Source organism: Sinocyclocheilus anshuiensis, unplaced genomic scaffold (assembly GCF_001515605.1).
Source record: "Sinocyclocheilus anshuiensis isolate Anshui unplaced genomic scaffold, SAMN03320099.WGS_v1.1 scaffold61, whole genome shotgun sequence".
NCBI classification, from domain to species: Eukaryota; Metazoa; Chordata; class Actinopteri; order Cypriniformes; family Cyprinidae; genus Sinocyclocheilus; species Sinocyclocheilus anshuiensis.
This window is the reverse complement of record NW_015536473.1, coordinates 363,889-376,892: the sequence shown is the minus strand read 5'-3', so window position 1 is coordinate 376,892 and position 13,004 is coordinate 363,889. Positions and strand designations below refer to the sequence as shown.

At 33.9% G+C, this 13,004-nt stretch overlaps 1 protein-coding gene across 1 annotated transcript in view; it reads right to left on the bottom strand.

The window, feature by feature from the left end:
- Positions 1–5,625: 5,625 nt before the first annotated feature.
- LOC107703895 (RNA-binding motif, single-stranded-interacting protein 3-like) overlaps positions 5,626–13,004 on the bottom strand; it is a 39,350-nt gene continuing 31,971 nt past the window's right edge. Inside the window, exons 10-15 of the mRNA XM_016506732.1 lie at positions 11,591–11,638; positions 10,447–10,539; positions 9,306–9,315; positions 8,115–8,182; positions 6,888–6,991; positions 5,626–6,128 (exon numbers count right to left, since the gene is read on the bottom strand). Of these exons, the coding sequence (XP_016362218.1) occupies positions 6,125–6,128; positions 6,888–6,991; positions 8,115–8,182; positions 9,306–9,315; positions 10,447–10,539; positions 11,591–11,638 (327 nt within the window). The 3' untranslated portion in view covers positions 5,626–6,124. The remainder of the gene's footprint in view (positions 6,129–6,887; positions 6,992–8,114; positions 8,183–9,305; positions 9,316–10,446; positions 10,540–11,590; positions 11,639–13,004) is intronic.

The following is a 13,004-nucleotide window of genomic DNA, read 5'->3' as shown; positions in this document are numbered from 1 at the left end:
CAGACATTCAACCCGATCTCCGATGGGTCCTGTGGGTCCTGCTCGAAATGCTGGACTTAAGTTTCCTCCTAAAACCTCTAAAACTTGTGTTTTCTGTGCAGCATCTCCTTGCATTGATGTTTGTGTGTTGAACTTCAAAAGAACCGCATTCAATCGATGTTGAGCTGCATCAGCGCTGCGACTCGTCCATTTATTTAAGCAAGCGGCGATTTCACTGGTCACTTGCTTCCGATTAAATGCAGCAAACCACAGAGTTGAATCGGCCACTCTTTGAACTGTTCTTTAAAAAAGTTATATAACCCCTCTCCCGCGGGTCCTCACCGCCACACCTCGTTCTTGTTCCGAGTGGGTCTCGAACCCGGGTCTCCGGCATGGGAGGCGGACGCACTAACAAGGAGGCTAAAGACTGCAGCCTCTAGCGTCAGTTGCTAGTGCGTCTCTTGAGATCAGGGGAGTGAGGTTTACCTGCACAGCACTTAACTCGCTGGCCTCCGTTACACTCACCCCCCTAAGCCCTCACTCCCATCCGGGTCACGGCACCAATGTAACACCTCTCTCCCGAGTCCTCTCCGCCACACCCCGTTCTCGCTCCGAGTGGGTCTCGAACCCGGGTCTCCGGCATGGGAGGCAGAAGCACTAACAAGGAGGCTAAAGACTGCAACCTCTAGCGTCAGTCGCTGTTTACCTGCACAGCACTTACTCGCTGGCCTCCGTTACACTTAGTGTGAATTATTAGCTTTAAAAGCTAACGATTAAATCATAAAAATGTAAAATGCAAAACATTTTTAAATAAAAAACAAACGAAAAAGGAGCCGTTTTCGAATTTTTTTACTTTCAATACTAAATAAAAAAAACAAACGAATGAATGATACACGGATTCTTTTTGCGCCATACAGCGCCATTGCACCATGCGCGTCCCGAGTTCGAATCCCGGTTCCAGGACCGATCCCGCCCCCGTCTCTCTCCTACTTCGTTTCCTGTCAGCTTTAAACTATCCTATCACAATAAAGGCAAAAATGCCAAAAATAAATATTTAAAAATCTAACATTTGGAATTTAACGCAAATGACTGAGATGCAGATGTGAAGAAAACGAGCCCAAGAACGCGCTCTAGAAAGTTCAGACGGGGCTCAAATGGCATTCGTGTAACTTTAAGAGAATAAAAACACTGTCGTTCTCAGCAGCAGTGAGTCGCTCTTTCATCAGCTCCATCATCAAAAAGCCTATAAGACACAGATGGTGAGTGTGCGTCTGCGCTGAGGCGGGAGAAACGGCTCCGTGACTGATTCAGGAGCGTTCGACACCTGCTCTAGCCTGCGGGAGAAGGGCACGAGGTGAACGGGAGCCCTTTCAGCGCGACACGCTCCTCATCAGCATCGCTGGAGGTCACCTTACGAGAAGATCCTGCTGAAACACCGAACTCTGCTGTCACGTTCACACTGTGGATAAACGCGGCGTCACTCCTCTTCTGAGCGTCTCATCGCGGTCAGCTGCATGTTAAAGCATCTTATGATAAACTGGGAGATGTCAAATGCTACGACCGTTTTCTCAATGGTTTTCTTGAACACAGAACTTAACATGCAGCTGTGTCACAAATCACATTCTACTTCTAACACAATCTACAAGTTTGTACTTTACTGACGTTGGGAAAGGCTAGCCTACATACTTTTAAAAATCAATGTTAAATTAAAACATATAACTTAAAAAAAACCAAAAAAAAACCCACCAAACATTAATGAAATCATAAAAATGAAAAATTATTAAAAGAATAAAATGAAGACACTAAATTAAACCAAAACAAAAATAAAACACTGGACATTAAATTTTAATGCAAATGAAATACTATTAGTAATTAAATGATAAAAATACACAATTAAAATCCAGTTTTAAAATAAAACAGAATACTGACAAAAAATCAAATCATAAAAATGTAAAATTAAAATAAAGGATTAAAATAAAAACAAAACACTTATGAAAAATTAAATCATAAAATAAATGATCAAAATAAAATAAATCAAAACACTAAAATTTATTGTCACAAAAATGCAAATTTAAAAGAAATGATTAAAATAGAAACAAAAAATAAAACACTTATCAAAAATAAAAATAAATCAAAACGCTAACAATGATTAAATAATAAAAATGCAAAATTAAAATAAATTATTAAAATAAAAAAACACTTACTAAAAATAAAAAATCATAAAAATAAAAAATTAAAATACATAATTTAAAAAAAGAATAAAAATAAACCCTTACTAAAAAGATATTATATTTTATTTGTTTACCTGCATGTCATGTGGCCACTAACCAACTTCAGAGAGCTGTCTGTGTATACGCTAATGTGTTGTTAAACTACTGAAATATTCACTTTGGTAATTAATGCCAAAGGGGTTCGCCTGACAGAACGCTTTGAAATCTCTGGTTTAAAGAATAAGATGTTTCTCCTCTCAGCTTCAGTACGCTGGTCTGACTATAGGTCACGCGAGATCCGTCTCATCCTAAACACCAATCGCACGTGATGTTGAAGACTAACAGTGTTCAGCTAATGGCCTGTGGGAAGACAAATGGAGCTGTCAGGCCTAAGTGAGCATCTAAAGAGAGATACATCTCTAACACCAACCCAAGACCTAAAACCAGCGTATCAGGAGCTCTTCCTCACAGAGAAGATGAAGCACGAACATCACTTTACTGTTCATAATGTGTTTTCTGGAAACTGGAATCTCGCTCATGATTGTACATAAAGAGATGATCAACACAATACAAATAATAGAATTGAACACAATAATAATAAAAACAACAATAGCTTCTTCTTTGGTTTAGAAATGACCGCTTTCATTCATAACTACACAAAACTACAGGAACTACTTCTTCTATTGCTTTAGACTGACTGAGTTCAACTATCAGCGTCAACAATCGCAATCCTCTACACACGGTTTTGCTTTCGTTTAGCTTTTTAAGTTTTTAATTATGTGATGCTGAGTTAATTTAAATAAAGATGCAAATGTAATGTGTAAATTGATCTAATTAAATCCTAATGTAAAATTACATTTGTTATTTTTAAATAAAAACAAGCAAAATAAAACACTACAAATACTAAAAACACAGTTTTAAAATAAAAACAAAAAATACTTACTAAACAAGAAATGAATCATAAAAATGTAAAATTAAAATAAATGATTAAATTAAAAAAATAAAATAAAAAAACACTTAGCAGGCTGAAACATTAAAGGTGACATATCATGAAAATTTGACTTATCCAGGTTTTAAGTGCTATAATCAGGTCCCCGGTGCATCTACCAACCAAGGAAACGTGAAAAAGTTGAACCCAGTAACTTTGTTTTGGGAAGCCTTTTTCTGCGAGCATCTGAGAAAACGAGCGCGTCTGATTTCGCTCCCTTGGTGACGTGGTTTAAAACGCATGATTTCAGCACGATAAACATGATAATCAGAACCAAAACAGATGTTTTTAGCAGGTCCGAGCTGTAATGGCGGGGCTCTATTCTGGAAAAGGGGGCGGGGAGCAGCAGCTCATTTGCATTTAAAGAGACGGGCGCGAAAAACAGCGTGTTTGTGCTTCCACTCAAAATAGGCATTTTCAAAATTATATAATAAATGATCTGTGGAGTATTTTGAGCTGAAACTTCACAGAAACATTCTGGGGACACCTGAGACTTATATTTCATATTGTAAAAAGGGGCATGATATGTCTCCTTTAAACTTAATAAAAACATTAAGGTTTAAAAGTATATATAATATCTATAATGAAAGAAATGTATATAAAAACAAATCTAATGCGTAAAACGATCAAATATTAAAAAAATTAAAAGTTTTTAAAAAAAGTATTATTTGGTTCAAATCTAATGTGTAAATAAATCAAAATTGATACAAACAAACAATTAGAAAATGAAAAAAAAAAAAAAAAAACGTATGTTTATCAATTGCAGCAAACTGCTGTACTGTTTTTCCCTCTTTGTGAAAATTAATGTTCAGTAAAATGCAATGCATTCAGGAAAATTATAATTACCTAATTTTTCTTCAAATGAAGAAAAGGTGATATCAGGATTCAGTCCCAACATGATTAACACATGATGCCGGATATTAAACAAAATTCAGATGTATTCAAAATTAAGGCAACTGAGATTTGTGTAAATTCCTACAAAACCAACACTTGACAGAAGAAAATCAACAGAATATAACGATGCAATAGCTTAATATCTGAGGAAGACGATATGTGTTCTTCTTTATTATTTTACATCATATCCGCATCTATCAACGCAATGTTTTCATATTTATGAACTCTCTGAAGGAGCTTCAGTCCAACAGACATTAAAAAAACAATCATCAGCTCATGAAGCGGCCCTGCGGTGTCCTACAGTCCAGCTGGGGAATGAGTCAAGTCAGTGTTTTTGGTGCTGAGGTCACCTGGAAGTTCATTGCGTGTCCATAATCTGAGTGCAGAGCGTCCATCAGAAGGCAACGCTGATGTACATTCACCTCTTCAGGATGCTATCTGACAATAAAACACAAAATCATAATCACACAGAGATAGAAATGCAACTACAGTGCACAAATGAAATTGTAAATGCAAAGAAAAAAACACGAGTTTGTAAAGTAAATTAACTAAATAAAAAAATAATGCTTGTTAACGTTAGTTAATGCATGAACAGGTATTGTGAACTAGTTTAAAACATTTATTAATATATTAATAAAATGTATCACAACATTTATATGAAGCATTAAAAAACAATATGTTTACAGCATTTATTAACAAATATATTACAAAATTTATATTATATATATATTCACACAACATTTATATTAAGGAATTATAAAAACAATACATTTACAGCATTTATTTCTTAATTTCTACATGTACTAAGACATTTCAAGTTAGTATATTTAATTAATTTAATATTATTTTATAGCTAGATTAATGATTTGTATTAGATGACATATTAACTAACGTTAACAATTTTATTTCAGTCTTGACCAAACATATAAAAGGCCTGTAAGGTATCATCAAAGTACATTAAATTAATTTATTAATATAGCATTTATTTCATTAGCAAATAATAGTATTGTTAGTATATTTAAACCCAGATTAATGATTTAATTAATTGTAAACATGACATTGTAAAAAGAATATGAAAGGCCAGTATGGTCATCAGGTTGCATGTAAGTTAAGGCTGTATGGATGGCTAGTGTTGCTTTTGTCATGTTTGTGAAGTTGATAGTGTGTAGGGTGCAGTACACAGGACGTAGTGCGCACTTGGACTGGTAGGAGCAGGGTTGAATGTGGTCGCTGGTTTCCATGGTGATCTGTTGCCGTGCTACATGGACATCCTGTGACGAGGGAGCTTCTGTTACTACACCCTGAGAACAGGAAGTGACATCGTCACGCAGGAAATCCTCATAAAGGCTGCAGTTTAATTAAACGATATTAGACGCTGTGTTTCAGAGTGAAGCGTGGCACTGTGTTCATTTACACATGAGCAGCTCATGATCCGACAGTGCTTTCAGTGTCTCTGATCGCAGTAAATGTTTGTATGTTTATCAATTGCAGCAAACTGCTGTACTGTTTTTCCCTCTTTGTGAAAATTAATGTTCAGTAAAATGCAATGCATTCAGGAAAATTATAATTACCTAATTTTTCTTCAAATGAAGAAAAGGTGATATCAGGATTCAGTCCCAACATGATTAACACATGATGCCGGATATTAAACAAAATTCAGATGTATTCAAAATTAAGGCAACTGAGATTTGTGTAAATTCCTACAAAACCAACACTTGACAGAAGAAAATCAACAGAATATAACGATGCAATAGCTTAATATCTGAGGAAGACGATATGTGTTCTTCTTTATTATTTTACATCATATCCGCATCTATCAACGCAATGTTTTCATATTTATGAACTCTCTGAAGGAGCTTCAGTCCAACAGACATTAAAAAAACAATCATCAGCTCATGAAGCGGCCCTGCGGTGTCCTACAGTCCAGCTGGGGAATGAGTCAAGTCAGTGTTTTTGGTGCTGAGGTCACCTGGAAGTTCATTGCGTGTCCATAATCTGAGTGCAGAGCGTCCATCAGAAGGCAACGCTGATGTACATTCACCTCTTCAGGATGCTATCTGACAATAAAACACAAAATCATAATCACACAGAGATAGAAATGCAACTACAGTGCACAAATGAAATTGTAAATGCAAAGAAAAAAACACGAGTTTGTAAAGTAAATTAACTAAATAAAACAATAATGCTTGTTAACGTTAGTTAATGCATGAACAGGTATTGTGAACTAGTTTCAAACATTTATTAATATATTAATAAAATGTATCACAACATTTATATGAAGCATTAAAAAACAATATGTTTACAGCATTTATTAACAAATATATTACAAAATTTATATTATATATATATTCACACAACATTTATATTAAGGAATTATAAAAACAATACATTTACAGCATTTATTTCTTAATTTCTACATGTACTAAGACATTTCAAGTTAGTATATTTAATTAATTTAATATTATTTTATAGCTAGATTAATGATTTGTATTAGATGACATATTAACTAACGTTAACAATTTTATTTCAGTCTTGACCAAACATATAAAAGGCCTGTAAGGTATCATCAAAGTACATTAAATTAATTTATTAATATAGCATTTATTTCATTAGCAAATAATAGTATTGTTAGTATATTTAAACCCAGATTAATGATTTAATTAATTGTAAACATGACATTGTAAAAAGAATATGAAAGGCCAGTATGGTCATCAGGTTGCATGTAAGTTAAGGCTGTATGGATGGCTAGTGTTGCTTTTGTCATGTTTGTGAAGTTGATAGTGTGTAGGGTGCAGTACACAGGACGTAGTGCGCACTTGGACTGGTAGGAGCAGGGTTGAATGTGGTCGCTGGTTTCCATGGTGATCTGTTGCCGTGCTACATGGACATCCTGTGACGAGGGAGCTTCTGTTACTACACCCTGAGAACAGGAAGTGACATCGTCACGCAGGAAATCCTCATAAAGGCTGCAGTTTAATTAAACGATATTAGACGCTGTGTTTCAGAGTGAAGCGTGGCACTGTGTTCATTTACACATGAGCAGCTCATGATCCGACAGTGCTTTCAGTGTCTCTGATCGCAGTAAATGTTTAAAAAGTTTAAGTCTAAATAAACAAAACACTTTATAGTAAGGCTAGTTACCGTTAGCAAATGCATTAGGTATAATGAACTGACAATGAAAAATGTTTACAGCATTAATTAATATATTCATATTTTTTTTACAACATTACAACATGTGTATTAGAGCATTATCAAAACAAAGTTTTCAGCATTTAGTTAATTTATTAATACAGAATATGAATGTTAATTTCTACATATGCATTGCTTATAATAAGAAATTAGGAATGCAATATGTTCCAAACATCTTCCCAAACTTGTAGTAAGTTTTTATAAACCTTCCGTTGTCAACAAAATATAACAGCAATATAAAAGCTTGAATGTTCGAAAATGAAGACATTTTCAACCAATAAAACAGCCCAAAATATTAGTATTGCAATTTTACAGTTGTCCTGTACAATAACATTATTATTATTATTATTATTGTTGTTGTTTCTTAAATGCTTGATTTTTATTTTACAGTGAAATATTAGAACGGCAAATTGTTATTTCGCTTAATATTTTAATATTAAAGTTATTATTGAATAATAATAATTATAATACAATAATTATTGTTGTTATTATTATAGACAGATTGATATATAATCACAATTTCTTGTCAAATTGTGCAGAATAATAATAATAATAATTTTCTTATTATTACTATTGTCAGATTGATACATAAATCTCAACTTTTTGTCAAATTCTGCAGAAGTAAAAATAATAATAATAACAACATACAGTATTATTATTATTATTATTGTCATATTGATATATAATCACAAATTTTTCGCCAAATTGTTCAGTCTTACAAACAAGCAAAGTTATTATTATTATATATATATATATTTTTTTTGCATTTTAAAACACAATACAATCACAATTAACTTTTGCCCAAATTGTGCAGCCCTAGTATTTATGTAACTCATGAAACATGCATGATTTACCTCTACAGGAGGGACCGGCGTTAACTGATGGATGAATGTTCCTTGCATAGGGGCCACACGAGCTGGAGCTCCTCATCTACACACACACACACACACAGATCAGCACTGGAAAACACACACCTGCAGTTCTCCTACCGTCCTGCAGAGGGCACTGAGTGATCGAGAGCTGCAGTGCAGATCACGCTGTCTTTTGTGTGTGTGTGTGTGAGTGTGTACAGGTTTATATATCCTGGGGAGTATAGATATTCAGTACAGCAGGGAAGAACTGCAGAATATACTGTTATTCAGATTTTTAAAAAATATTATTTATATAATAGCTGCTTTTTTGAACATTTTAGCTATTTAAAAATATATAAAAATATTTTTTTTTACACGGCACCCCGGTTGGGAAACACTGCTCTACTCTGTACCTGTTTTAGCTTCTCTCTAATTCTCACAGGCTTTTCTGTGCATTTCTCAGGTTTAAAGTACATCAGCATCATACTGATTCTGGTGTATATGGTGTGTATACTGGTGCACACATGGTGTATACTGATTGGGTGTATATCCGGTTTTCAGTCTGGTATATAGTCCAGTATATAGTCGGGTTATTAGTTCGGTATATGGTCCCATATATAGTAGGTTTTTAGTCTGGCATATATTCTGTAATATAGTCTAGTATATAATCGATTTTTTTGTCTGTTATTTAGTCAGGTATATAGTTCAGTATATAGTCTGTATATAGTATATAGTCCAGCATAGTATAGTATACAGTCAGATTTTTAGTCTGGTATATAGTTGGACTATATATAGTAGTATATAATAGGTTGTTAGTCTGGTAAATAATCTGGTATATAGTCCAATATATAATCAGTTTTTTAGTCTGTAATATAGTCTATTATTTAGTCAGGTTTTTAGTCTGGTATATAGTTCAGTATATAGCCTGTTATATAGTCTGCTATTTAATTCAGTATATAGTCTGGTATATAGTTCAGTATACAGTCCATTATATAGTATTGTATATAGTCTGTTATATAGTTCAGTACCCAGTCTGTTATATAGTCCATTATATAGTCTGCTATATAGTTCCGTATATAGCCTGTTATATAGTCTAGTATACAGTGTTATATATTATATAGTCTGTTATATAGTTCAGTACCCAGTCTGTTATATAGTCCATTATATAGTCTGCTATATAGTTCCGTATATAGCCTGTTATATAGTCTAGTATACAGTGTTATATATTATATAGTCTGTTATATAGTTAAGTATATAGTTCAGTATATAGTCTTTTATATAGTCTAGTATACAGTCTGTTATATATTATATAGTCTGTTATATAGTTAAGTATATAGTCTGTTATAAAGTCTGTTATATAGTTCAGTATATCCACCTTATTCTTCCTGTAAAAACGGACCTGGTCTTGCTTCCGGTCTCATTCGCTTCCAGCTATTTTTAGCTGTACAAAACGCTCATTTTGCTGCTTGATATTGCAAATTGGTGTGTCTTACCATATTATTTTAATGTATTATCTTAATTATGAACACATTGGTTTGTAGTGCAAACAGTTTTACTGTTTACTGCACGTTGTTATTCTCCTCGTTATTTACCTATAGCGGTTAATGATCCGGAAGTCTCACCCATAGGCTTACTTCCGCGTTGAAGAAAAAGGTGGAAGCGAGCAAAGACCATACATTATCAAAGAATATAACTGAATTCAGTATAGAGTAAGCACTCTAAAAAACTATGTTATAATCCGTGATGTTGTATGCAGTGTATGAATTAATCTCTTATTTACATCGCATACATCTGCACTTTGTTGTTTCTGATGAGAGAATTCGCCAAAGTGCACTGACCAAAATTTTTGCGTATCAGTGATGTTAATATTTAGCAAAATCCCCTTAAATAATAGAAATATTAAAGAAAAATTCTTGATCTAAAATCCCTACAGCAGCTAATGGACCGGAAGTCTCTCCCATAGGCTATATAGTTCAATATACAGTCTGGTATATAATTCAGTAGACAGTCGGGTATATATTCTGTTATGTAGTCTGGTATATAGTCTGCCTTATAGTCCATTTCATAGTTGAGTATACAGTCCGGTATATATTCTGGTATATAGTCAAATTTTTAGTAGGATATATATAGTCTGGATATAGGCCAGTATATAATCTTGCATACAGTCATGTCTTTAGTCTGGTATATAGTGTGGTGTTAAGTAATATATATTATTCTGACCAAAAACCACTTATATCATCTGACCGTACTGTACAGTGACCAAACACAGGTGATGTTCTCGTGATATTTAGTGTTGAGTAAATGTGGAATCAGAGCAGACAACATATAACCCCACATCAGCAGAGGTCCCCAGTGTCAGCTGACTCATCTGTTGTGTTAGTGGAGTCATTACAGTGCTGTGATCTAGAGCTGGACTGATGAGTGCTCCCTACAGACACACACAGACAGAAAACACACACATTTAGCTTATTTATTTACCAACTGCAAACAAAAAAAGACTTCTTATTAAGCTCCTAATTAGTCATTTTTCGCTTTTTTTCGGTTAAAATATCTAAAAAATGATAGAGAAGCACATCTGCACAACAACTTAAGACTTGTTTTTATAGATTCTATAATTAGCTTTTCCGTACAAGCATATTTTAAATTAGCATAAACAAAATCTCAGTGCAATAAGACAAAACACAAATATTTTAAAAAATACGTAAAGTTTGATGTCTGAAAACAAGTCTTAATACCATAAGCAGCGTTGCTTCAAGTGAATCTATTGTTTTAAGGATCTGTAGAGATTTGTTTGAAGTTGAAAACCATATAAAGATATAGATTTTTTGCAGTGTCCTTTTTCTTTTTCTCATTGATAACATTGTGTTCTTCCTGTAGAAATAAAAAAGGACATCTACATCCACACGAGCCCGTTCTCCAGAAAGTGTTACTGTCAAGTCGACGAGTTTGTGTTGTGTAAAAATAAATGAAACTTCAGCACAGAACACACTGATATTGATTTAGTGAATGTCATATAACCGTGGGTTATGGTTGGCTGATCTGAAGCAATCCGTCTGTCTGGCTTCATTTCAATCAACGACTTTAACACGGCAAACACTCCAGAAACAGCATAAGGAGCATGTTACAGGAGTTTATAGGAGAATAAGACCGAATCAGCAGCTAACTAACTCAAGTCTAAAACTACACAGAAATATAATGCTCTCAGAAAGGTGCACAAACATATTACTGAGATATTGTCACATATTTTCATACAGATATTCTGAAATGCATCTGTGAAACTTTTAGCATGTGCAATTTAGCAATTCAAGTTGTCTCAGAATCAGTCAGACTGAGCAAGAAACATTTTCCCACAGTCATTAGTTTTTCATTATTATTATCAGCCTCTCTAATGCAATTAAGGAAGCTGTTTCTGCTACTGTACCTTTAAGGCTTGTGTCTGTAAATGGTCATAGAGAGAGGAAAGGTCAGAGGTCACTTACTGTCGGCTGCATCACATACTGCTGCGGCATCCATGCTGTGCTCTGAACCTGAGAGGAACAACAAACAGCCTCTTCCAGCATTCATAAACCATAAACACTGTCCACACACGGCCCATTAAAGGGTTAATATCGCTAACTAAAACTACAAGCATTAAATAAACATGAACTGAAATAAAATAAAAAACAAACACATTTCAGCAAGTAGCAACATTTTGCATTTTCATTTTTTTTTGTACCTTGATGTATTAAAACTATGGAATCAATTTTCCACCTAAAGTATTGCATTAAAAAAAAGCATGAAACCAAAATTTTAAAACGCAAATAAAAATATATTGCACAAAATAAAAAAATGACAGCAAAGTTTTCAGATAGCAAACAATGGCCACAGATTGAAAAATAATAAATATATATATATATATATATATATATATATGAAATAACAAAACAAAATTAAAATAATGAATTCGAAATATGAATAGAAATTGTAACAGTATATCTCAATGATGCTAAAATAAAACACATATATAATTTAATTAATTAATAACCATTTTAAATTTTTACATTTGTTATTATTAAATTTTTTACAATGTGAAGCCTTTTGCTAAATATGAGTTGTTTTTTTTAAATATGCTATAGAAATAAATGTAAATAAAATTAAACAAAACCAAAACATCACTCAAGAATGTGATGTTTTCTGAATTCTTGCTGCTAAAAATTAACATCAAAACCACTTTTACTCTGAATTGATGAAAATGCAAAAGCAAATAAAACAGCAGTAATTCATTCATATATACATTGACCTAGAACCATATTAGAGCTATAGTATAAAAATATATTTATATTTGCACACATTATTTTCATGCACAGCCATATTAGTGCTAGATCTGTGCTTGATGTGAACTGATCTTAGTGAAGAGAAGACAGTGATGAAGATGATGCTCCTCTGCTCTGATATTGATGAATCAATCTGACAGTGATAGATCGATCACACACACACACACGCACACACACGCACACACACGCACACACACACACACACACACACACACACACACACAAGCCCTTTAATCAGACCTACAGCTCTCTCTTTCTGACAGCGAATCTCTCGTTCTCTCATTTGTTAATGAAATATTCTGTGTAATTTGGCTGTCAGAGCAACAATTGAACCCGCAGACAGTCGATTCTTCACCTCTTAAAGATGCTGTGGAGATGAAGGTGTCTGTCCCTGACGGGGTTAACGGCTCATATTCATTAAATGAACTCAGACGAGTTTCCAGATTAGAGCTGTAAGACACGGAGCTCGTTCATTCATGAGCTGCTCTGATGGTCTGATACTGAAATCACACACTCACACTGACACTCACACTCACACTCTCACACACACACACACACACACACACACACACACACACAC